The sequence below is a fragment of the Geotrypetes seraphini genome, chromosome 7 (assembly GCF_902459505.1).
Source record: "Geotrypetes seraphini chromosome 7, aGeoSer1.1, whole genome shotgun sequence".
In the NCBI taxonomy this organism is placed as follows: domain Eukaryota; kingdom Metazoa; phylum Chordata; class Amphibia; order Gymnophiona; family Dermophiidae; genus Geotrypetes; species Geotrypetes seraphini.
The window spans coordinates 168982671-169010433 of NC_047090.1; the positions used below are offsets into that span (position 1 = coordinate 168982671).

At 38.9% G+C, this 27763-nt stretch overlaps 1 protein-coding gene across 3 annotated transcripts in view; it reads right to left on the reverse strand.

Annotated features, from left to right (window-relative positions):
- Window positions 1-27763, reverse strand: part of VRK1 (VRK serine/threonine kinase 1) — a 121211-nt gene that overhangs the window by 85035 nt on the left and 8413 nt on the right. For all 3 annotated transcript variants that reach the window (XM_033950802.1, XM_033950803.1, XM_033950804.1), the window contains exons 2-3: window positions 14746-14910; window positions 5757-5812 (exon numbers count right to left, since the gene is read on the reverse strand). In XM_033950802.1, coding sequence (XP_033806693.1) covers window positions 5757-5812; window positions 14746-14905 — 216 coding nt within the window. In that variant the 5' untranslated portion in view covers window positions 14906-14910. The remainder of the gene's footprint in view (window positions 1-5756; window positions 5813-14745; window positions 14911-27763) is intronic.

A 27763-nucleotide genomic window follows, 5' to 3' on the forward strand; every position in this document is an offset into this window, starting at 1 on the left:
GTCCTCCCAGAGCTCATTGATAATATCCCAATCTGGTTGTGTTTGGAGTGGCGACTCATGTTCCCTCTACGTTTGTCATGTTCTTAGTATTAAAATGCCTAGATTGTATAAAGAAAACAGAATATTTATGGATACATGGAAAACTCTGCGATATGTTAGCAATTTAACATCTATTCCAATCTATAAGTCAACAAATCAATCTATATGGTTAAACTCCAAGATTCAAATTGGCAGATTTAAGGTCATCTGGAAGCATTGGATGACAGCAGGTAAACAGATTTTAGGTGATGTTATTTCAAATGGTAAACTGCTTGACTTTTCACAGTTGCGACATAAATATGGTCTTAATAAATCACAAAGCTTTAGATGGTTGCAACTAAAGCAGGCCATTCAAGCAGGGTTCCCTGAATGGAAAAATCTTAATACGCAATATAGTTTAGAATTTTTATGCTTTCAGATGAACTTTCTGGGTCACCAGGCCGCACAGTGGTATAAACTGATAAGTGGATTTGTAAATAAAAAGCCTAAAACTGGACTTAGGGACATTTGGAGCATTGAGATCAAGCATCAAATTACTGCGTCTTAATGGCCACGAATTTGGTCTTGGAGGATGAGATGTACAGTGTCCGCATCTATGAAACAAACTTGATTTTTCCTTTTACATAGAGCATTATGGACCCCAGTTAGATTACAAAAGTTAGATAGCTCTAAGTCTAATAGATGCTGGCATTGTAATCTGGAAGTAGGGACTTTAGATCATTAAAATATTCTATTGTCCCTATATCATGGCCTTTTGGAAATCAATCTGGTCTCAAATTAATTGTTTATTAGAAAACCATGTAGCATTATCATATGATATAATTATGTTCGGTATATCAATGAGAACAAAAAGTCAAATTTCATCAAATAATAATAAACTTTTATTTATTGATTATGACATGAGTCGCCATACAACATATCACCAGAAATTGGAAAAATTACAGTAGTCTTAATTATACCTTCTGGTGGAATTCGTTGTGCCACATTTACAAAATGGAAAGAATAATTGCCATACAAAAAGGGAATTATAATAATTTTAAAAAGATTTGGGGGCCATTGACAAATTATTGTAATGATTAGACACCATTTTCCACTAAAAATACATCTATATATGGGGGGATGGTATAAAGTTCTATGAAAGGTTTAATTAATAGATAAGAATATAATATTTATAAGATATTTTTGATTAAATTATTTGTGGGATGGATGGGCGAGGAGGATATAAATTTGTGTATTTAAGATAATATTAGAAAGAAATTCAAGTGATATATATAAGTTTTATATGATGTAATATTGTGTATTTGATGTAAGACGGAAAAATGAATAAAGAATTGAGGGGGGGAAAAAAGTAAGTTACATATACTGCACATAACGCAAGCAAAAAATATTTTTAAAGGAGAAGGCATGAATACAGTCAAACCTCAGTTTGCGAGTGTTTTGCAACACAAGCAAAACATTCTCACAAATCGTACCTCGCAAACAGAGCATTGACTCAATTTGCGAGCATCCCCCCTCCCCGCAATCCAGCATCCCCTGCCCACGTGCCCAAACACAATCCCTTACCCCGATCTGGCACCAGCACCAACGCACAGGACGTGCCAATGCCCGAAGATCCTGCCTGGGCTGGGCCTTGAGCACATGCTCAAGGCCTTCTGGCTCCCGCTCTCGCCGAGATTCTCGGAGAGAGCGAGAGCCAGAAGACGTTGAGCATGCACAGATGCTCAAGGCCCAGTCCATGCAAAAGGCAGGATCTTCGGGCACCAGCACGTCCTGTGCTTTGGTGCTGGTGCCGGTGCCAGATCAGGGTAAGGGATTGTGTTTGGGCAGGTGGAGAATGCCGGTTCGTGGGGAATGGAGCAGCGCCAGTGGCCTCAGGGGAGGGAACGAATCAAGCAAGTGTCTCTTACTTCCTATGGGGAAACTCGCTTTGATACACGAGCAATTTGGTTTACGAGCATGCTTCTGGAATGAATTATGCTCGTAAATCAAGGTTCCATTGTATATAAAAAATTTTAGAGAGGAGTTAGGATGACAATCTAAACAGCATGCTGCTGATTGTCGTCTCTGCCCCTGGAATCACTGCAGGAACAGCAATGGTTAAGCACAAGGGGAAAGCTAGATTTACCATTAGAACCTAGAGATTCTCCAACTATGGTGCAGTAATAATAAACTAAGCTTTATTTTTGTATACCGCCATACCAATGAGTTTTAGGCGGTTCACATCAAGAGAAGCTGAACAGTCAGCGAATCATAAAAATAGAAGATATCCAGCTATGTTTCAGCCGCTGGTCTCGCAGGACAGGTAGGGGAGCTCTGAGGTGGAGAAGTGAAGCATGGCATGTTGGATGTAAGCTCCAGTCCCAAGATGCTCTTTGAATACTGAGATGGCTGTCAAGGCTCAACCAGCTGATGGGGCAACGGTGTCAGCAGTCCCTCCTGCTGTGGAGGACAGAATCCTCTGGCAACTTTGGAGGTCAGTCGTCAAAATTTCCATCTGGATCTCAGCAGTTGAAAGGTGCAATTCTGGGAGCAAGGATTTTCACTTAAATGGCACCTTTTGGGGCCATGCCCACTATTTTGTTTGTATATCATGTACTAATGTTGAGTGAACATGGGACACTGTACCACAAATTTAGGAGGTGATAAGTGGACCTGTATTAAATACATTAGCTAGATAATGCTTCCCCACCCATGCCATGTCCCCAAAAAGGTGCCTTGTAAACTACCATAAGCCCCATTAATGTTATCACATGGTACTTTGTTTTCCCCACAATAAACCACGTGTTATGTACTTAACACACTTTGGTAAATTAAAAAAATACCCACCCACAACAAAACCCCCATCCTACTTTTTCTGATGGTTCTATTATTGTGGTACTATTTAGTAGCCAGTATCCTTACACACCAGCTTTTCTTTTTGTATGTGTATGTACATAACACGTGGTTTAATGTGGGGAAAACAAAGTACCATGTGATAACATTAATGGGACTTATGGTACACTTGATGAAAGATTTTTAAAATGAATAAAGAATTAAAAAAAAAAAACAAGAAAATGACCAATTTTTTTTTTTTTTTTTTTGTAAGTTCTTGTTGTAATACATCTTGGATAATTCTTTTGTAATCCGCCTTGAACTGCAAGGTAATGGCAGAATAGAAATCCCTAATGTAATGTAACGTTATGTCTGATTTTATATTTGAAATATGTTCATTTGATTTTATTTACTGTAATGCTTTATCTGCAGCACCCTGGGATAAGGATTTAAACTCTTTAATTGCAACTTTTTGTACTTACCAACAATTTAAGAGACCTTTAAAATATATTTGTTCACTAGATTTTTTAGGTAACTGAGGCATTTCATCTAATTGGAAAACGGTATCGTGGTATAGAAATGAGTTATGTGCCTGCTTGTTTGAGCAGTATTTTTGCTTCTCGTATTTTTTTAATCCAGGAGCATGCCATCAACAATCACCACTTTATTAGGCAAATTCAACCGTTTGTTATAAACAAGGACAGCAAAATGTATTCAAGTGTGTTCTCGCCGGCCCGTGCTAAAAACCTCTAGCACAGCTTGATAAACGGGGCTGTGTATTGGAGGAAAACTGTTAAATTCATGCTTCATACCTCACATCTTTGTAAACATCTTCAGGGCTTAAGCATTTGAGTACACTTCTCCCTCCATATTCGCGATTTCAGCATTCGCAGTTTCGATTATTTGCGGTTTTTAGCTTGCTGGCTCCTCCCCCCAAATTACTTCAGCTTGCATAGAGAAATCGCTGATTCCAAGCATTTACAGAGAAAATCGCCGATTCCCGGCACTTTCTTCACCGTGTTTTGCCTCTCCTTCAGGAACAGGCCAGGTCTCCCACCATGTTATTTGCGGTTTCACCATATTCACGATGGTTTTTAATAGAAAACAGCAAACATATGAAAGTTATTCGCGGTTTTTCTATATTTGCGGTTCTGTTAATCCCCTATCACAGCGAATACGGAGGGAGAAGTGTATTTTAAGTAAAACCACAATACTACCTAAAAACCTACAAATCTGCCTCTACTGGACAAGCCATACAAAGCCAGATAGTTTATCACAAAACAATATGCTTTCTATACATGAGAGGAAGGCAGTTTACAGGTACATAATTTGAAGCAGACATCCTTAGCAGTAAAAGACAGACACTGCTACATTAAGCACCAGAGACGTTTGCATGGGGACGTGATATGCTTCCCCCACCTACTGACCACATGGCCACAAATTCTCATCTCCACCCTAGTTAGTCTTCCTTCCCAAAACCAAATAAATAGCTACATTTCAGACAAACCTTAAAATGGAAGCATGTATGTCAACTATGTAGGGAAGTGACCTACAGCCTTTGGTTAGGGCTTCTGTATTTGGCAATCTTGGGAGTCCAATAGGAATTGCAGGAAGCACAGATTTTTTTTCTTCAATTGCCAACATTTGTATCAGCTTGGAACACTGCAAGAATCAGCACAGCTTCAAGTTCAGAGATCCCCTTAGATTCAGTGGATTGCTGAAAGCATTCAAGGAAAGGCTAAAGAGTTGTTCATAGTTGCTACAAACGTTGGAAACTGAAGAAGAAAAAACACACAAAAAACCTGCTATGGGCAATTCCTTTTGGGCTCTGCAGATTGCCAAGTGAATCCAGAAGCCCTAGCCATAAGGCCGTCTTGTTACTTTTTCCCTTTGCACAGGCACATGTCGCCCTTCAACATTCTCTCAGCTCATCGTGTAACCCCACCTTATATTTCCCCAGCTCATCTCCCTACTATTTGCCCATGCCCACACATCCCCTACCTTTGTCTCCCCTAGCTCAGTGTTTTTCAACCTTTTTACACCTATGGACCGGCATCGGTCCATGGGCCGGCGGTTGAAGAACACTGGGCTAAGTCGTGGGCCAGACCCCGCCCATCTCTATCCAATCTCCACCCCAGACCCCGCCCCCATAATAGTACTAATTGTATTGCACGTCCCGTGCCTCATCTGGAAGCTTTCCCTCTGACGTTGCAACGTCAGAGAGAAGGATTCCGGTTCAGGCGCAGGATGCCTGTAGGAGTCACTGCCAGTGGCTTTGTGTACAGAATCAGTTAGGAAGAGGGAGCTGGCTCGAAGATAACGCCGCATCGATCGCACCGTGGACCGGCGGTTGAAGAACACTGTTTTGGGCCTCTGATGCACGTGCTGGCCCTATGGACCGGCAGGAAATTTCTGTGGACCGGCACAGGTCCATGGACCGGTGATTGAAGAACACTGCCCTAGCTCATCTTTCCTCACATCCTCCGTTCCCCCCTCATCTTCACCAATTTCAATTGCCCTTCCACACATCTCCTTAACCACTACTGCCCCCCCCCTCCCAAACACATTTTGCCAGGTCATCTCCCCTTTCATGCATGTTATCCAGTGCTTCATCTTCCATTTCTTTAGCCCCATAGTTTATACCTTCACTAACTTCTCTCCCTAAACTCCATCTCTATTAAGAGAGCTTTTCCTCATTCAAACTCAGCAGCTGTCTTGCAAGAACAGCACAGGATATGCCGAGTGCACACTGGAAGAACAAGGCAGCAGCTGTGTTTCAACCATGACTTCTTCTGTCTCCAGGCAAACTGCTTTGCAGGACAAGGTAAATTCTGCACAATTTCTTCAAGAGTATTCTACATACTCAGCCTGAGCCGTATTACTTAAGGCTAGAAGATGTCTCTTACCACTTTTATAACATAGGGAGCATCACGACCAACAGGCTTTAAAGAATTTTCATCAGCTGTTATAGGGGAGAGAGAAGGGGAAAAAAAATAAAATAAGTTATTTTCTTGTACGTTTAGATTTGTGATCATATCCACCACGTGTAATTTGCACAAAATAAACTGAACATTGGCCGCTTAAATTATGTTTACACAGTAGTGCAGTAAGGGGGGCGGGGAGGGATCCACCCCAGACGCAGGCATCCACCCCTCCTCTCCCCCCACGCATGTGCACCGCTTCCCTTCCCCCTGTAACTCTAATGTTCCTGGTGTGAGCAGCAACCCCCAACCTGCTGTCACACTAGCATTGACTCTTCCTCTGAGGTCACTTCCTGGACCCACGCCTAGGAAGCAAAGTCAGAGGAAGAGCAGCAGAAAGGGAAGTGGCAAAGAAGGAGCACGTGGAGGTGGGAGGGGTGGAGAAGACTGCGGGGGAGGGGCACCACCACTTCAGGTGCCTCTCACCCTCACCACGCCACTGTGTTTATTAACCCTGATTATTATTTTTGTAGATACGAGGAAAGGCTAAAAGAGGTTAGGGCTCTTCCATTTGGAAAAGAGACAGCCAAGGGGGGATATGAGTAATGTCTACAAAATCCTAAGTAGTGTAGAAAGCGGAAAAGTGAATCAATATTTTACTCTTTCAAAAATTACAAAAACTAGAAGATACTCAATGAAATTACTTGGAAAAACCTTTAAAATAAATAGAAGTTAAGCTTAGAAACATTGTCAAGAGGGGAGCGTGGCTTGGGAGTGCACGAGTATGGACGGGTAAGGCAGGGGCTCCGTATAAACAGACATTCATGAATTAAAATACTAAATCAAAAATTTCAATTTGAACTTAAAACGAAGAAAATTGATAACATTATGGCTTCAGGAAAGTAAAATAAATCGGAAATGGTGGTTTCTAATACCGGCAGTGTTAAAAGATCCAAGCCGGAGCCGGCAACACCATCGAAGTGCCCGTTGTCAAGGGAGAAAAGCGATATCGACTTTTGGAAGGAAATTCAAGAAATAAAGGAAATTCTTTTAAAAAACGCCAAAAAACTGGATGAGATACAAGAAGAAGTAACAACTTTAAATAAACGAACCGAAGTGTTAGAGATCAAAACAACTAAATTGGAAATGCGAGTGGACAGCTTTGAAAATGAAAAAAGGCAATATAAACTGGACAGAGATAAAATATTTGCACTCACCAAGGAAATGGAGGATTGCCAGAATCGCATGAGGCGGAGTAACCTGAGACTTTTAGGCGTACCGGAAGGGGTGGAGAAAAGCAATCCGGTTTTATTTGTTGAAAACTTTTTGATGAAAGTCCTGCCCCTCAAATCCAAATACCCAATTGAAATTGAACGTGCACATCGCATAACAATTATAGGTCCTCGCCCTATAATCTTCAAGTTGTTACGGCATCAACAAGTTTTAGAGGTTTTAAGATTGGCTAAGGAACATGCAAATTTAAAATGTCAGGATGCCAAAGTACACATCGTTCCTGACTTCGCTAAAACAACAGCTGATAAAAGGAAAAAATTTCTAGACATGAGGCCGAAGTTAAGAGACATCGGAGCCAGGTTTGGGCTGATATACCCTGCGATTATGAAAATAACTATGGACAATAAAACTATGAGCTTTGATGAGCCAGTGAAACTAGAAATGTACTTAAATCAAAGGGAGCAGCCGATGTCGATTTAATATGGCTTCATGAAACTGGATTTGGATTTTCTTTCTTTGTTTTTGATGTTATGGTTATTCATCTTGATATATTGAAAATATCCTAATTGAAAGTTTGGATAGGTTTTTATTTTTGAATGGTAACTGTGAATTGGAACTCTGAAGGAGATGGCAGTTTATTTCTTTAGAATGCCTTTAATATCTTTTACTCAAATGAAAACTGTCAAAGTTGTAGCTATTTTTCCTTAACTTTTACTTATTTTTGAATAGATATTATTGGTATATTATTGATATCTATTAGTTTACTATAATTTATGAAAATAAAATATAAATGATTAGAGAGTATATTGTCAGATTTAAGCCATAGAATAATATAAGCCATTGAAGTTTATGGTACAGAGTCTTGAAAAAGGATTTTTTGTTATAGGAGGTTTTCAAATGACTCTAAGTTTGGGTTTAGTATTCCTCCTTTAAGAAAATATTAATAATAATTAAAACAAAAAAAGGATAATATATTATTAATAATTACTTTATATTTTAAGTATCTTACAAGTCTAACTCTTTTAGGAGATATATAAAGTTTGAGATTCTCTATTGCCATTTATACTAAGAGGGCTAGATCTTTATTTAATTTTTATTTTTATTTTCAATATTTCCAGAACATTACATTTACTATACGTAAAAGTATATATGATTATTACATACAATATTGTGTTATATTTGAGGTCTGTATAGAGCTTTCTTTTCGCTTTGCTTGGTCCTATATGTGCGGTTCCAGGTTTTATCAGTCATTATCAAGGGTGGGAGAGGGAGGGTTGGGAGGGGGGTTAAGGGGATTTGATAATAGGGGTAAGGATGTAGTAGGATGGGATATGAATGAAAATGGTGTTTCTTCATTTCAACTTATTTCAGTATTTTGTTTTTATAAAATAAATGGAAGAGTATATGTAAAGATTATTTGGAAGGATGGAGATTAAAATCTTTTCACTCAATGTCAATGGCCTTAATCACCCAGTAAAGAGGAAAAAAAGTTAGCATTTTTAAAAAGGCAACAGACTGATGTATACTATATTCAAGAGACACATTTGTCAGTGGTTGAATCCAGGAAGCTAGAGAATAATTGGGTGAAACACTGTTATTTCGCTCCTGCAGTGGGGAAAAAGGCTGGAGTGGCTATATTAGTGAACAAAAAATGTTTAGCTTCATTTAAAATGATAGATTTTGATCCTTTAGGGAGATTGATAAAAGTGGAAATGAGAATGGGAAATAATACTTTGACTTTACTAAATATCTATGCCCCGAATTCGAATAAAAATGATTTTTTTACTAATATACAAAAATTAATACTCCCACTGGCTGCTTCTAATTTAATAGTAGCTGGAGATTTTAATGCTGTTATGGATCCTTTTTTGGATAAAAAACCAAGCAAAAATATAAAATCATTAGGGTTAGATAATTTGGTGAAAAATTGTAATTTGAAAGATATATGGCGTATTCTTCATTTTAATGATCAGGAATTCTCTTTTTGCTCACCAGTTCATAAATCTTTTTCAAGAATTGATTACATATTGGTATCAAATTCCATAGTGCAACAAGTGACGCAAGTTTCCATTGATCCAATTATTTTGTCTGATCATGGAGGAATGTGGATTACACTTACACTAGATAACAATGAATATAATAGATCATTATGGAGGTTTGATAATGCATTGGTTTCGGATTCAACTTTTCTTGAAGAAATTAAGTTAAAAATTTTGGAATTTTTCCAAATAAATACTTCAGCAGATATTAATGCGGAAATTTTATGGGATGCATTTAAAGCTACTATAAGAGGTAATATTATTTCTTATTCTGCATATATTAAAAAACAACTTATTAAACAATTTTCAGATTTGGAAAAAGAAATTAAACTGCTGGAGTCCAAATTAATAGATAAATGGAATCACGAAAATTTGCAAGCTTTATTAAAGGCTAAGGGTAAATATAATGAAATTTCTTCAAAAATGGCAAGGAAAGATTTGTTTTCTTCACAAACCTTGTATTATGGAAAATCTAATAAGGCAGGAAGTTTACTTGCAAATTATCTTAAAGCAAAAAAGAGAAGAATAAAAATAATTGCAATAAAAGATGAAAAAGGAAATATGCATAGTCAAACTAGTAATATTTTAAATCAATTTTTGGCTTTTTACAAAGAGTTGTATTCTTCCGAGTCTTCTGTTGATAAAGTTCAAAAAGGTATGGAATTTTTAAATCTTCTTGAGGGTCCAAAACTTCCTGATCATATAAAAAGAAGTTTAGAAGATCCTATATCATTAAAAGAATTAGAAACAGCATTGAAGTCTCTTAGAGTTGGATCCGCTCCAGGTGGGGATGGTTTTACTGTGGAATTCCATAAAACATTTCAAAATTCCTTATTACCCTATTTACTAAATTTATATCAGTTTCAACTTAATAAAGGTTGTATTAAAAGTACTATGGCAGAATCTGTGGTGATTGTTTTGCCAAAGCCAAATAAAGATCCCACTATGGTTTCAAATTACAGGCCAATATCATTGATTAATGTTGATGGAAAATTATTGGCTAAGGCTCTGGCATTAAGATTGGCAAAGGCTCTCCCTTACATAATTGATGTACATCAAACGGGTTTCGTTGCTAACAAACATTCCTCTAACAATACAAGACTGACGTTTCATACTTTAAATTTAACTAAAATGATGAATGAACCAGCTTTTGCTCTTTCATTAGATGCAGAAAAAGCTTTTGATAGGGTAGAATGGATATTCATGTATCAGGCTTTGGATTGGTTTGGTATGGGTCCTGGTTTTGTTCAAATGATTAAAACTTTGTATAGCTCCCCTATGGCAAGATTATACATTAATAACAATTTATCTGAAAGTTTTAAACTACATAGAGGAGTTAGACAAGGATGTCCATTATCTCCTTTGCTGTTTGATATTGTTTTAGAACCCTTATTGATAGCTATTAATCAGACAAAGGGGATACAGGGTATTACCCTGAAAGAATGGGAATACAAATTATCTGCTTATGCAGATGATATTTTATTATATTTGCGCAATCCAGGTTCAACTATACCATGTTTGTTAGAATTGATTGAAAGGTTTGGATTGTTTTCAGGATATAAAATCAATTGGAATAAATCTGAAATTCTTTCGCTGAATGTACATTGCATAAAATCTATGTTTGATGCATTTCCTTTTGTTTGGAAAGAGGATGGATTAAAATATTTAGGAATTTGGATTAAAAATTCAATAGAAGATACAGTAAAAGAAAATGAAAAACTTTTATTAAAAAAGGTTTCGGAATTATGTGAACAATGGAATCCGTTACATATATCTTGGCGGGGGAAGAGTTCAAACTATAAAAATGATGATATTGCCTGTGGTTTGCTATCAAATGTGTATGATTCCGGTATTTTTTCAAAACTCTTTTTATAAAAAATTGAATTCAATAATTATTAAGTTTGTTTGGCTTGGCAAAACACCTAGAATTGCTTTGGTATCTTTACAGAAATCAATTAAGGAGGGTGGGGTAAATTTCCCAAATTTCTATAGGTATCATCAGGCCTATATTTTACGTCAAGGTATGTATTGGGTCCTCCCAGATCTCATTGAATACACTTCAGATTGGTTATATTTGGAATGGCGACTCATGTCTCCTTTACATCTTTGTCACATTCTCAGTATCAAGATGCCCAGATTGTATAAAGAAAATAAACTTTTACTAGATACATGGAAAACTCTGAGATATGCAAGTAATTTAACTGAAATTCCTATTAATAAATCAACAAATCAATCTATATGGCTAAATTCCAAGATTCAAATTGGCGGATCTAAGATTGTCTGGAGGCATTGGTTAAATGCAGGAATACGAACTTTAAATGATGTTATTTCAAATGGAAATATGCTTGAGTTTACACAATTGCAAAATAAATTTGGACTGAATAAATCACAATTTTACAAATGGTTGCAATTGAAGCAGGCCATTCAGGCAGGGTTCCCTGAATGGAAAAATCTAAATTCTCAATATAGCATGGAATTTGTATGCTTCCAGGCAGATTTTCTGGGTCACCAGGCCGCACAGTGGTATAAAGTTATTAGTGAATTGGTTAATAAAAAACCTAAAAATGGTCTTAGGGATATTTGGAGCATTGAGATTAGGCATCAAATTTCAGCATCTCAGTGGCCACAAATTTGGTCTTGGAGAATAAGATGTACACTGTCAGCATCTATGAGACAAACTTGGTTTTTTCTTTTGCACAGAGCATTTTGGACCCCTGTTAGATTACAAAAATTAAATAGTTCATTGTCTAATAGGTGCTGGCATTGTAAGCTTGATGTAGGGACTTTGGATCATCTTTTATTTTTCTGTCCCTATATATTAGCCTTTTGGAATTTGATCTGGGATCAAATAAATTCTTTATTAGAAAATCCTGTAGCATTAACTTATGATACTGTGATATTTGGCATGTCTATGAGAAAAAAAGAGTCAGATATCGGCAAGTAACAACAAACTTTTATTGATTATGACAGGAGTTGCCATACAACATATTACTACCAATTGGAAAGATTACAGCAGACTTAATTTTAATTTCTGGTGGAATTAACTTTGTCACCTATACAAAATGGAACGTTCAATAGCAATACAAAATGGAAATTATAAAAGGTTTAATGAAATATGGGAGCCATTGACATTGTTTTGTAATGAATAAACACCATTTTCTTAACATTATTTATGAATGGAAGGGAAAGGGGAGGGATTGTATAAATGAAAGAAAAAAGGTAAAAAGAAGTATGAAAAAGATTGATTCAATTAAGTAAATTGTATGGGGAGGGAGAAGGGTTTAGATATATATACATTTGTTAATATCTTGATAGAGTTATCAAGTGTTGTTAGTAAATCTATGTATTACATATATTGTACACTTGTTGAAAGTTTAAAAATGAATAAAGAATTTTAAAAAAAAAGAAACATTGTCAAGAGTATGTGTTAACATTGGTTAGTGCAGCTGAATTTCAAAAGGTTTGCCAAGTTCCTGGAAGAAAAGTCCGTAGTCTGCTATTGAGACAGATATGGGAGAAGCCGTTGCCCTGGGATCAGTAGAATGGATTGTTGCTAATATTTCAGGCTTCTGCCAAGTACTTCTGACCTGGATTGGCCAAGTGGAAACAGGATATTGGGCTAGATGGCCCACTGGGCTGAGCCAGTATAGCTATTATGTTCTCAACCTAACAGCAACAAATGACTTGGTTTAAAAAAAACAAAAAAAAAAACACCTATCTAAAACTTCAGTGTCGGCGAGTATCATGTTATGGGTAATCCAGTTACTTTGAGAGGGCTTTACATTTCATAGGCATCTCCCTAAACTAATATTTAAATTGTTCTTGGAGTGGATTTCAGTATATCCTTACATGTATGAAATGTTTCCTGTATTGCAATCTTTTGAGAACCCACTAAATGCAACTATATAGTTTGAAAAAACAAAGTGTTTTTCAATACATGGCCCCAGAGACCTCTGGAGCAGCCCCCATTGTCAATGCCTCTGTACCAGACTACAGAAAGGTGAAAATGGATTGTGGGGGGAAGTGCATTACTCAATAGACAAGAGAATGAATTTGGAAATGCTTACAACCTTAGAGGATACACCGCCCCTCCCTCCCCCCTCCTGTGGACACTGTTAACAACCCGGTGGCAGCCAGCTAACACGGCATGACCCCACAGCCACATGGGCTCAACCCACTGCACCTAGAGGCACCCTCTCAACCAATGGATGAATGCACGCATCCTGCACGTGGGCGGACTCTCAGCACAGATGCTGCCGATGCGCCCCTCCCCTCCGCTGACCATCTACCTGCATCTGCAGCTCTCTCCCTTCCACCTGCACCTTCCCCTTGGCCCTCTGCGGCGACTCAGCAGGAGCAGAGATCAAGACAGGCTGCCGACGTCGGGACCTTCCCTCTCTGAGTCCCGCCTATTTTGTTTCAACTTCCTGTTTCCGCATAGGCGAGACTCAGAGGGAATGCCCCAATGTCAGCAGCCTGTCTTGATTGCCCAAGGCTGGGTGGAACAGCAGATTTCCGCCAACACCACCGGGGCAGGAAATTTAACCACAATCTCACCGGCCCTGCACGGACTGGCAGGAATTTTCTGCAGACCAGCACCGGACCAGCAGTTGAAGAACACTGCCATAGACTACCACTGATGTCTCTTGGTTATAACTGGATTAGATTCTCTTTCATCGATACTGAAGAACCTTTAAATTTTTTATATGATTAACTTTTTTATGAAGATTTTATTTTAAATATTTTTACTTATTTTGTTAATTTCAGTCTTCTGACTTCTGATATATGGCAATGTATAACAAACTCAGAGAAAATCTCTTTTGGTGTTCAAATAGCACTTAATGTATTCAAAAAAGAGCTACTATTCTCCGAGGTGCAAAAGAGCGCTTTATGATAAATAAGTTCATATCTTCAAGCTAACAAAGGCACCATATATCCAGGTTACTCCTGATATTCAACATTCAATCTTCATTAGTAAATAAAGATTATAAAATCACTATCTTTAAAGCACTGGTTTTCTGAACGCGCATTCAGCTTCACATTGCAGGAAACTTTTGGGTACTTGCTTTGAAGAAACCTAGCTGGCGAAATGGGTCCTGTCAGTATATCAAACGCAACGTGAAGCTGAGAGCGTGTTCAGAAAAACAGCACTTTAAAGATTAGTAAATAAAGCATGTAAAATCAGTTATGAAGATCGAATGTTGAAAATCAGGAGTAACCTGGATATAGGGTGACCTTGTTAGCTTGAAGATATGAACTTATTTATCATAAACTCTCCTTTGCACCTCAGAGAATAGTAGCAGTTTTTTAAAACACTCTTTATGACAGGCCTGGCAGAGGCCTCCAAGGCATCGGGGAAGGAGGGAGAGGATATAAGGCAGGGCAGAAAGGGAAGAGAGACTGAGTGCAGAGCCAGGCAAGGCAAGTACTTGAATATCAAACCCCCTCCCCCCTTTTTTCGGGTGGGAGGGAAGGTTACGTCGGTTTATATTTGGGTCTGCTTATAGTCAAGTATATTCAGTATTCTTTTTGGATATTCTGAATACCTAACATCCTCTGTGCATCTTAAGGCCAGGCAGTGAACGTACAAAAGGACAATTGCAGATCATAACATATAACAAAGGAGTCAACGTTAAAGATTAAATTGTAAGATACAAAAAATAAACAAATTTAAAACTGCTTGCCAATACACAAATACTTACCAAGGTACAATCGTCCAAAGCCGCCCTGGCCTACAGGTAATCCCAATTTCCACTGCTTTTTGGCTAAGTCAGTCAGTACTTCTCCAGGAGCAAATTCTTCGGCTAGCTTTCTTTTTGCAGGTGCTCTCTTCCTACTAGCCTCTTTCTTAACCGGAGGCATTTTCTCTGCAAAAAGAAAGAAAGAAAAAAAAAAAAAAAAAAAAGTTACACCAGGCCTGTTACAAGTTTATTTAAAATTTGATTAATCGCTTAATCCTGTATTCAAGGCGATGTAAAATGCTAATATAATTTCTAACAATATACAAGGGAATACAGTGTTCCCCTGCGAATTTGCAGTTTGCAAATCGCGGACTCGCTCATTCATGGTCTGCTCCGACCGCCTCTTCCTGTAGTAAATTCAGGCTACATCAATCAGGAGCTGCGTATCAAAGCAGTTCCTGATTGGTATAGCCTGACCTTACTACAGAAGAGGCGGTCGGAGCAGATCGCGAGCAATTTTCTTCACCCGCCGGTGCTCCAGCTGCCCTCTCCTGCCTTTTGACAGGCGAAAAACCGTATTTGCGGTTTTTCAAAATTCGCAGAGGTTCCTGGAACGTAACCCCCACAAATTTCAGGAGGGAGTACTGAAATACGAATGCGATAGACATGATTCACGAGACAAACAGAACCACTAGGGAATAAGGCAGGGATAGAAATACAATAATTGATAGAAAAGAGACAATTAAAGGAAACTACAAAAGGGTTTAAAAGAAATCTGAAATAAAGTGTGCAAACTTGACTGAGGGATCTAACAGTCAAAAGCATCTTTAAAAAGAAAGCATTTTAACTTGCCCTTGAATCTCTCTTTATGTCTTTCTTTCCTTAAATAAATAGGTAGGGAATTTCACAATTGAGGAGCCATATTCTCCTTTTCAAAGCAGAGAGACATGACTTGTTAAAGAAGTTCCCATTTGTGACACGCTCTCCTTCAGCTTGGAAGGACCCAAACACCTTGTGAAGAGCTTTTTGCCAGAACAGAGCAGAATGAGACGAGATCAAGTTTTCCAGAGAGGGGGAAGTGGCCTCTTCACAACTGATAATAGCTTCTGTTGTGACACACATAGAGGGAGGGTAGTAAAAATAATTTTACATAACAAACTATAATATGATATATAATATATAATGTATGATTGAAAAGTAATAGAAGGGTGGGGGGAGGGAGAGGGATAAAAAATATATTTAGAATATAATGTATTAGATATAAAAGTGATATTGTGTATTTATCAATTGTATTTTAATATTTTGTACACTTCATGTAAAATTTGAAAATAAAAAATATGGAAAAAAAAAAAAAGAAAGAGAACGGGCGATGTCACCATAAACCAGTTTTACCTTGAAACACTGTGGGTTTTCCCATTCCACATTGTATGCAAAAGATAGCAAGTCACACAAGGAATTTATGTGACAGAACTGTCCTGAAACCAATCAGCCTGCTACTTTCACCATCCTTGTCTAAAATATTCTACACTACTTCAAACTGGTCACTCATAAGAACATAAGAATAGTCTTACTGGGTCAGACCAATGGTCCATCAAGCCCAGTAGCCCATTCTCAGTGGCCAATCCAGGTCACTAGCACCTGGCCAAAATCCAAGGAGTAGCACCATTCCATGCTACCGATCCAGGGCAAGCAGTGGCTTCCCCCATGTCTCTCTCAATAACAGACTATGGACTTTTCCTCCAGGAAATTGTCCAAACCCTTCTTAAGAACAGATAGTGTAGCTGGTTTTACCACAATCTCTGGCAATGCATTCTAGAGCTTAACTATTCTGAGTGAAAATTATTATCTCCTATTGGTTTTAAATGTATTTACCTGTAACTTTATCAAGTGTCCGCTAGTCTTTGTACTCGCATGTTACTCACAAAACAATAGCCAAGTTCCAGGTTTGCTGACATTTATGGCCAACCCAAGTCACAAATAGCATAAGAACATAATTGTCATTGTGGGACAGACTGAAGGTCCATCAAGCTCTCAGTATCCTGTTTCTAGCAGTGGCCAACCCAGGTCACATGTACCTAGCTAGGTTCCAAATAATAAAACAGATTTGATGCTGCTTATCCCAAGAGTAAACAGTGGATTTCCCCAAGCCATCTCAGTAATGGCCTATGGACTTTTTAGGACGTTCCAAGTTTATTTAAAAATTTGATAAAAATCGCTTTTTTGGAGTTTCAAAATTATCCAAACTTTTTTAAAAACTATCCTAAGCTAACCGATTTCACCACATTCTTTGGCAACAAATTCCAGGTTGTGTGAAGAAATATGTTCTCTGGTTTGTTTTGAATCTACTATTTGATAGCTTCATTCCATACCACCTAGCCCTAGAATTTCTCCCCCCCCCCCACAAAAGAAAAAAAAGAAAAGTAAACCAGTGATTCACATGTACACTTTCCACTTCACTCAGTATTTTATAGACCTCTATCATTATCACACCTGAGCCATCTTCTCCAAGCTGAAGAGCTCTAGCCACTTTAGCCTTTCCTCATAGGGAAGTCGTTCCATTCCTTTTACCATTTTCATCTTCCTTCTCTGTACCTTTTCTAATTCCACTATATCTTTTTTGAGATACAGTGACCAGAACTGCATATAGTATTCTAGGTGTGACCATACAATAGAGCGATACAAGGGTTATTACAACATTTTCATCTTTGTTCTCCATTTTTTTTCATTCTATTTGCTTTAAGCTGCCACCAAAAAGCTAGCATGATTTCATGCTGCTGTCCCCAAGTCTACATTTGTTAAAAAAAAAAAAAAAATCCATGAGAGTCTATAAGCACAGTTTTACCCCATCATCCAGTAACAGATTCTAGATTTTAATTATATAGCAAGTGAAAATATGTCATCTTATTTGTTTTATAATTCAGAATGCAGCTGTACGCTTGATGTTTGGATTAAAAAATCATGATCACATTGCTCCATTTATTCGTGAGCTGCATTGGTTGCCGGTGGAGGCTCGGGTGATGTTTAAGTTCGGTTGCATCTGTTATAAACTACAATTCAGTCTCATTCCTAGCTATCTAGTAAAGTCTTTTACTTTTGTTAGTGTAAAGCAGTGGTTCCCAAACCTGTCCTGGGGGACCCCCAGCCAGTCAGGTTTTCAAGATATCCCTAATGAATATGCATGAGAGAGATTTGCCTACCTGTCACTTCCATTATATGCAAATCTCTCTCATGCATATTCATTAGGGATATGTTGAAAACCTGACTGGCTGGGGGTCCCCCAGGACAGGTTTGGGAACCACTGGTGTAAAGCGTTCAAGACAATAAGTTACATTTTTCTCATGCCCTTTTGTCAAAGGATGTAAATATAAGAAATACCACCAACGTCTTTTAGCAAATCAAGCAGCCTAATGGGATAAAGATTTAAATTCCTTGACTTCCACTGCTGGGTCGTATCAATATTTCAGGAAAAACTTAAAAACCTATTTGTTCACTAAATTCTTAGCTAACTGACTTTATCCATCTTGAATGTTATGCGGTATAGAAGGCTTTTATGTTATGTTATTTTAAATGTACTCAACTTCTTGAAAGAGTCGACACACTAAAACATACCATGAAGTGCACAATCTGACCTACTGATTCTCACAGGTGGCAGATATAGCTTACATTCAAAGTTTTATATACTCGAGGGGGAAAATGAAGTTTATAATGAAGTCTGGGGTAAAATATTGAAAGATCCCTAAACAAAATACAGTATATAATAGGTACAATAGATATGTATTAAATGAAATAATGCTGAGCTCCAGTCACCAGAGACAAAAGAGACCCAATAGATCTGGTGATTAGAGTCTGCAGAGGACACCTTGTTGTGCCAATCTCCAGACACCCTTCTGAGCAGTGTTATGGAAGATGTAGTGATTTTGTAAATGACAGAAGATACCCCAACTGTTCATTGTTCCTTAGTCATTCCAGCTTAAAATACTTTAGGGATTCACTGCATACCAAACAGTTGTGATCTGGATTGGCCATTCTTGGAAACGGATACTGGCTAAATCGACATGCGACAACAGTACTGTATATGAATTTGAGAAAGTAAGACTGATTCGATGTACATAGGAATAGGATGGAGAAATACAGAAGTGGTTTGACAGACCAGTAATATAGTTAAGGGGGGGGGTTGAGAGAGGCTAGATGATATCGCTGGTGCATACTGGTCAGCACTGTTGTGCTCCCAAATGGAAAAATATTTATCAGCTCTCCTTCAGCCTTTTCCGATCCGAAGTTGCCCTTGACTTGTCAACACTATTGCTATAGATTAGGAAAACCTTCCTGTTATAGTGGAAGATAGAGCTCCACTAAGGCAGAAAATCAAGTTGATCTTAAAATAGACAGCTAAGAGGATAACTGGAAAGTGATGTATGTAAAATCTGTTTATATATATGATGGGGGGAGGGGAGTGCATCAAGCATGCAAAGGAATACGAGTGCCACCAGCTACATTTAAGCATTGTTACCCACATAGAATTGCTGGATATGCAGGACATAATTTTTTAAAAATAAATAAAAATAGGACAAATTAAACCAAAAATTACATAAATAAGACCAACATATAAGGAAAACATTGGATAAAATGACAACTCCATAACAGAATGGTTACTTTCATAAATAATTTAGTTTTATCATATGTGTATTGTGTTATAAGTGTGGAATATTGAACAGCATAAATCGATTCTTAGGTCTTTTTAATCTAATTGAAACACTGGTATAATTAAGATTTAAAGTGACAAGAACCAATTTCTACTATTGAATTCTACTTTTGTATAGATGCTCATAATGTACATTAAAACAAAAAAAAGTTGGGTTTGATTTTTCTCCATAGGATAACCCCCAACATTCAATGTTTGTTTCAATTCAATTTTATATTCACTGTTTGTGGTAAAACATTTATATCTGAAGGTTAACAATTTTTTTAAAAAGCTGTACTTTTTTTTTTTTTGGGGGGGGGGGGGGGGAGTTGTCATTTTCTGATAAGGTTTTTTTTTGTATGTTTTGTTTTTGTGTTTTTTTTGTAAATAAGATTTTATTAAGTTTTGAGGAATACAGTCAACACAACAGCAAACTAGAACATAGCAGAAACAGTCAGGTCTTCTGCGTTATTCCTTCGCAAAGACCTGCAGAAACTAAACCCCACCCCAAAGGACCCCCCTTCCCGAACTTTTTTTTATGTTTAATGTTATTCATTTAGGGATCTTTTTACTTTAGCTGCGCTAAATATTAGTACGCGCTAAACGCTTACATGTCCATTATAGTTTATGGACGAGCGTATATTTAGCACATGCTAAAATGGCTAGTGTGCCATAGTAAAAGGGCCTGTTAATATGTTTTACCATTATCATGTCCTATTAATTGCAGTTTTAAATGTCACCAGCATGCTTACTTACGATTTTATGGTATTCATGTAGTTATCATGATTGGGGGGGGGAGGTAAATATTGTATGCCTGATACAGGTGTTGCCAAAACATAGCCAAATCAGGACTGTCCACTAAAAGTCCTTGTGTTCCATACTAATGTCTTGACACCCACGTACTCCAATTAGTTTCTTCAGACCAGATTACTGTGTCACTGTTTTCACCTATCTTGTGCAAAACTATATATAAAATGTATATACCAGTGTACCTCAAACTGTGTGCCTCCTGAGATTCCTAGTGTGCCGTGGCACACTGAGGAGGAAGAGAGGCGCCTGCCAGCTGACTTCCCTATGCGGTACAGCGCCAGCGCTGCCCGATTCCCCAAAGGCCTGCATGTTCTCTAGCGTCCTCCAGTTTCCCCCCTGGCCTCCCGGTCTCACCTTTAAAGCTAATTACAGCAGCCTGCAGAGGATCACCGGTAGGTAAAATGATTTTATTTTCAATATAGTGATTAAAATGCATCAGTTTTGAAAATTTATATCGGCTGTGTATATTGTGTGTATATGAAAAATGAATGGAAAAAATTGCATTACAATTAGTAAAGGGGATGGGATCTGGGGCAGAGCTTGGGTGGGCCTAGGGAGGTTTATGGTTGGGGTACTCAACTGATATTTGTTAGACTTAGCTTGAAGTAGTTGAGAAACACTGCTGGCGCCAGTGCTTCTCCTTCTCTCCAGCCCTCTTCCCTGTGGCACCCCCTATTGGCGTCTCAGGACCCATCTGGAGGGCCTCTGCACATGCGCGGATGTCAACGTGATGATGTCACGCATATGTGCGATGTCATCACGGCAACATCCGCGCACTTCTGGGTGCCCTCAAGCCGTGGCCACTACCTTTAGTGTGCCCCGGCTCGAGAAAGTTTGAGACACACTATACCAGAGCAATGCTACTACCTTTATCTGTGGTATTTCTGGGGCCAAAGGTGGGCAGAAATTTGCCATGTATACATTTAAAGCAGTGTCCCGCAAACTTTCGAGGTAGTGGCTGTGGCTCGAGGCACATGGAAGTGCACAGATATCGCAATGACGACATCATGCACATGCGTGACATCATCGTGTCGATGTCCACGTGTGTGTGAAGGCCCTCCAGGCGGGCCCTGAGACGCAAGAAAGGGGTGCCAGAAGGGCAGAGGCGCCCACTGATTGCCTACAGGACGTGCCTCTCGCCACGAGAGACATGAACTGTAGGCAGTCAGCTGGCGCCTCTCCTCCTCCCCACTTACCGCAGCACACCTAAATTCTCAGGAGGCATACAGTTTGAGATACATCGATTTAAAGTATACATGCATAACCAGGCCGCCATATGCGGTAATTATAGCCAACTAATGTTTATACCTGCAACCATTGGTTACATATACAGTATACTTTCTCTTCTAAACTCGCCTTAACACACCACATCCTCTTATGTGGCCGATTCTAAAATTGCCTACTATAAAAAGTTATCTCAACAACCTTAGATGCAGACTTTTCACAATGCCCGAGGGTACTAAACCCATTATAAATTACTGATATTTGGACAACTTGCAGGCACTTGCTCAATACTGGGGGTGCTCAAGTAACATAGGGGTCCCATTTACTAAAGCACGCACTAAACGCTAACGCGTGCCAACGAGTCCATTATATCCTATGGACACATTGGCGCACATTATGCGTGTGCTAAAACAGCTGGCACACCTTAGTAAAAGGACCCCATAGTAAATGATGGCAGATAAAGACCTGAATGTCCATCCAGTCTGCCCATTAGTTATTCGCATTAAAAACACATGATTAAATTAACTTGTCTCTTCTTTGATATTTCAGGGCAATAGACTAAAGACCACCTAGTATTGTTCTAGGTTCCAAATGCTGAAGTACCCTCAGAGCTGTTCCCTATGTCAGCAGCCTGAAGCTTCAGACCAAACGTAACTTCTAAGCTGTACAGGAGCCCACCTATATGCTTGCCAGTGGCGACATGCTACTTATTTCAAATGTGCATATTCAATAGTGAGGGAATAGTGGAACACCCCCCTCCCACCTAACAGGAAAATAGTTGGAGATCTCCCATACAGGTTAGAGAGAACATTGTTTCAAACTGAGCAGGAAAGTAGCTATGGATAATGACGGATGCCTGCCTTCCTAAGGATTTCACAGCTATGAAAGGGATTTCCAGGAATTTAGATTTGCCAATTTTATCAGGGAAGATATTACACACCAAACTGATTGCCAGTAATTCAAAACTTCTGCTTTTGATAGAAAGAGGAAGGGCCTGCAATCTGTGTGTTATGACTATATATCTTGAATTTCTCTTGCTGGCATACATACTTTATTCATATATTTTTTTTCCCATTCATTTTGTTGGGCTAGGTAAAATTTACTACTGGAATTTGAACAGAGAAAGTGCCATGCCAGCACGGATAAGGATTCCACAAAATAAAGCTAGAGAAAAATTCAGGAAGACAGACACTTATGGAAACTATGACATGAAGGGATAAAGTTATATAGGGGTTGATGCAAGCAGGATGATGAAATGCTAACAGAAATTAGGCTACTGAAAATAGAACATAGGAGTGTGTGGCGCAGTGGTTGGATCTACAGCCTCAGCACCCTGGGGTTGTGGGTTCAAACCCCGCGCTGCTCCTTGTGACCCTGGGCAAGTCACTTAATCCTTCATAGCTCCAGGTACGTTAGATAGATTGTGAGCCCACCGGGACAGAGAGGGAAAATGCTTGAGTACCTGATTGTATAAACCGCTTAGATAACCTTGATAGGCGGTTAATAAAATCCTAATAAACTTGAAACTTGAAACACAATGATGGGAAACTTCCAATCTCAAGGGGATGAAGATCTTGTTTTTTGGGTTTTGTTTTGTTTTTTTTAAGGTTTCAATGCCCTAAATGGCTAAATCACAAAGCAAACGGTCCTAGAACCAAGGAGAGTTAAGGCTCCCAGGTCCAATGTAAGCCAAATCTGAACCCACTTATAGCTCAGCTACATGTATCTATTTTCTGGCTCCAAAACTTTGAAACAATATTTCCTATCAAATATCGGTGTTCCTTTTAATATATCCTCTTCTAGTTTTAGTACACTTAACATTGACCAGAAAGTACAGTATACTCCCCAAAGTTTGCAGGGGTTGCGCTCCAGGAGCAGGGATCTGAGGCAGGAGAGTGCTGCAGGGACGACGGCGCCAGCTGCTGCGAGTGCCGATGGGAGCAGTGGCACTTGTGGCTCCGATCCGGGCTGGGATCGCTGGTCAGGCACAGCTGATCGGGGGGCCGGGTTGTGGGCAGGTCAGGCAGACAGAACAAAACCGCAAATGGCTGGGGGTGCAAAATGTGAACCGCAACTTCACGGGGGCTATACTGTATAGTAAATGTCCAATAAACACATCTAATGCAAAGGTAAGTAGAGCAACTTGGTAACAGTGATCAGTACAGTAATCCCCTGAAATTCGCCATTCAAAAGGCAGAGGAGGCAGGAGAGAGCAGCTGAAATGCTGGCAGGTGAAGAAAATCACTTGTGGTCTACTCTGACCACCTCTTCCTGTAGTAAAGTCAGGCTACACCAATCAGGAGCTGCTTTGACACGCAGCTCCCGATTGGTGTAGCCAGACTTTACTACAGAAAGAGGCGGTCGGAGCAGACCGCGAATGAGTGAGTCCGCGATTCACGAACCACGAATTCACTGGAGAATACTGTATTGCTAATCTAACAAAGTCTCTGAAGAGTGAATAATAAAACTACAGGCTAACAACTTTAAAGGGGAGCCTGCACTAAAATAAGGAAATTAAAGTGAAAACTAAAAATGAAGAATTCCAAGGAATCAGCAGAAGGGATTGAGACTGTTTAAATATACTGTCAAAATACATGAAAAATAAACGTATTCCAGAATTTTAAAAAGTTCTACACATGCCTCCGGCAACATAGCTAAAATGCTAATGTGAAAGGCTACTAAAGTCAAAACAGCATTCTTAAAAAAAACGGCATTATAACTTCCACAGCAGGTCAGAGCAAAGAGTCGATTTAGCCAGTATCTGTTTCCAACAATGGCCAACCCAGATCACAACTACCTAGCAGAATCCCAAGAGTAGATTGTAGATTCAATGGATTCTACCCCACCCATTAAGTCTACCTTAATTGTTTATGGATTATTCTAGAAAAGAAGGACAATTATTTAAAAAAATAATCTTACTAAATGAAAAAAGGGCTTGTACTATGAAATTTTGAGCAAAAAGGACCTAAACACAATGCGGAAGGGATGACAGAAGACAGGGTCAGTGGTTCACCACAACAGAACACCAGCTCTTAAAGGCAGGGCCAGTTATACCAGCAGTAATTAAAGACCGTTTCCAAATTGGATAAGTGCATTTTAAAAAATGAAAATCATTTTCAGGAAATTTGTAGTTTCACAAATCTGTAGCAGACAAGAGCTTTGTTTTTAATTTTGCTAGTGTAAACAAAAAACTCAGACTAATCATAGCACTTTCATAAACAGATCACTGCCTCGTGACTTTGTCTGGGAGTAGGGACTGGCGAAGCCAGAACATTATTCATTTTTTCTAAGCTCACTGAAGTATAGCACAGCAACCCTCTCCAGTTGGGGTTTCAACTGAGGACAATCTCTCATAGCACCAAGTTCTCAAAGCAGTGATCATTTACTGTAATATCTCAGTCTGACAGGAATACTAAACCACAAAGAAGGGAAAAATATAAATATTTACAATATGCTTCAAATTACAAAACCAGAAAAATCTGAACTAGTAGCAGAATGACAGTCAAACCCTCTCAAGTGGTACTCTTAAATATACATCAAAGAATTTTCCTTGAGTAGGGTCCTTGCTGCCCTTCTATATATTGTACTTATGCATGACAAAAGTAAAGTATACTTATCCGTAGCAGGTGTTCTGAGGACAACCAATATATATTCTCACATATGGGTGACTCGCAGAACCCAGTACAGGCAATGCCAAATGCACAGTCACTTTAAATCTTTAGTCACAAAAGACAACATCGAGACAGGAAAGGCAGGAAGAAAACCATGAGACAAATCTGATCAATTTCTTTGACAGGGTGACCAGAGAATTAGATAGAGTGCATAGATGTGGTGTATTTAGATTTTAGCAAAGTCTTTGACAGTGTTCCACGCAGACATCTAATAAATAAACTGAGTGCCCTCAAGATGGGCCCCAAAGTGACAGACTGGGTCAAGAACTGGTTGAGTGGAAGGCAACAGAGGGTAGTGGGTCAATGGAGATCGCTCTGAGGAAAGGGATGTTTCCAGTGGTGTGCCTCAAGATTCTGGTTCTTGGGTATGTTCTTAACATTTTTGTGAATATTGCTAAAGGACTGCCGGGTAAAATTTGCCTTTCTGTGGATGATACCAAAACCTGCAACAGATGGTGCCAATAACATGAAAGACCTTGCGAAGCTTGAAGAATGGTCTGAAATTTGGCAGTTAAGATTTAATGCTAAGAAATGCAAGGTCATGCATTTGGGCTGCAAAAGCCCAAGAGAACGGTACAGTTTAGGGCAGGGGTGTCCAATGTCAGTCCTCGAGGGCCGCAGTCCAGTCGGGTTTTCAAGATTTCCCCAATGAATATTCATGAGATCTATTTGCATGCACTGCTTTCATTGTATGCTAATAGATCTCATGCATATTCATTGGGGAAATCCTGAAAACCCGACTGGATTGCGGCCCTCGAGGACCGACAATGGACACCCCTGGTTTAGGGGTTGAAGAACTTATGATTGTATGTGGACTACGAGAACTGGCACAAGGTGTAGAAGTAGAGGGGATGCTGGGAAGCAATGATCACAATATGAACCGCTTCAACCTGGACACAGAGGCAAACATTGATCCAGAACAACGGCCACGGCACTGAACTTCCAAAAAGGGAATTACGAAGGGATGAGACTCATGGGGGGAAGAAGATTAAGAAGAGGCTAAGCACTGTAAAAACACTAGAGCAAGCATGGTCCCTTTTTAAGGACACAGTCACCGAGGCACAAAATCTATATATCCCGCGTATCAACAAGGGATCCAAGAGGGAAAAGAACCGGCATGGCTCACTGTAGCGGTGAAGGAAGCGATCAGAGACAAGAAGACTTTGTTTAAGGAATGGAAAAGGTCAAAAACTGGAACAAACACAAACATCAAAGCAGGTGCCATAAGGCGGTAAGAGGGGCCAAAAGAGACTACAAGGAAAAAATATCCAAGGAGGCAAAAAACTTCAAGCCATTCTTTCGATATGTCATATCATAACTTTATTCTTCTATACCACCATAACCACTGATTTCTAGATGGTTTATACCAAAGAAGACTGGACAATCAGTAAAATACAAAATGATAGGAAGATGCAAAATATTTCTTTTAAGTACAAATATTCTTTAAGAAAATACTGTGTAAACTTTCAGCTAGAATAACGGTTCTTAATGACGCAATCGCTCTAAGAAATGAATTTTTCAAACAATGTCGTCTTCATCAATTTCCAAACAATACTATAGGACTACATGGCTTGACAAATGCATTTACCAACCAAGACTGCTGTTACCTGCTTGGAACGCAAAGGTCCTATCCAGGAAAGTCTTGTATTTACAATCATTAATTTTCAGGTAAGCAACTGTTGACTTCTAGTTTTCCTCATCAGACTATACCATATAAAATGTGATAAAAGATAAGTTGGAGACAGTCCCAAAATCAACTTAAAACAAATACAAGAAAACTTAAACAAGACTCGTGCCTCCACCGGCAGCCAGTGCAACAATCAATAATAAGGACTAATAGGATCATTCTTTTTTAAACCAAAAATCAATCCGACAGCTGTATTCTGAATTATCCTCAATTTTCTTAATAGTTTCTTAGAGGCAGTTAAATAAATAATATTGCAGTAATCTAATATGGATAAAACTAATGCCTGCACCAATAATCTAAAAGATAATGGGTCAAAATATTTTTTATAATCTTTAACTTCCATAGTGCATTAAAAGCATTTTTTTATCACTAAGTCAGTATGCTCTATCAAAGTTAAATGGCGATCTAGTGTGACTCCCAATATTTTAATAGTTTTTGAAACTGGGTAGTCATAGCCATTTAAATGAAGGGATGATTTGGTTATTTTATCATTTGGGCTGGGAAGTGGTGGGGCCATTGGATGACCATGGAATAAAGGGAGTACTAAAGGAGGACAAAGCCATCGCCAACAAACTGAACACACTTTTTGCGTCTGTATTTACCAAAGAGGATATACACAACATACCGGAAGCCGACAGGCTATACGCAGGAAACAAAGATGGGAAACTGACAGGGTTGATGGTCAGTCTAGAAGAGGTATGTAGGCAGATTGATAGGCTTAAAAGTGATAAATCCCCGGGACCAGACAGCATCCATCAGAGGGTAATCAAGGAAATGAAAGGGGTTATAGCTGAACTGCTCCAACTACTAGCCAATCTGTCAATCAAATCAGGAAGGATACCAGAAGACTGGAAAGTGGCAAAAGTTACCCCAATCTTCAAGAAAGGTTCGAGGGGAGATCTAGGAAACTACAGACCAGTGAATCTGACCTCGGTACCGGGAAAGATGGTAGAGGCGCTGATAAAC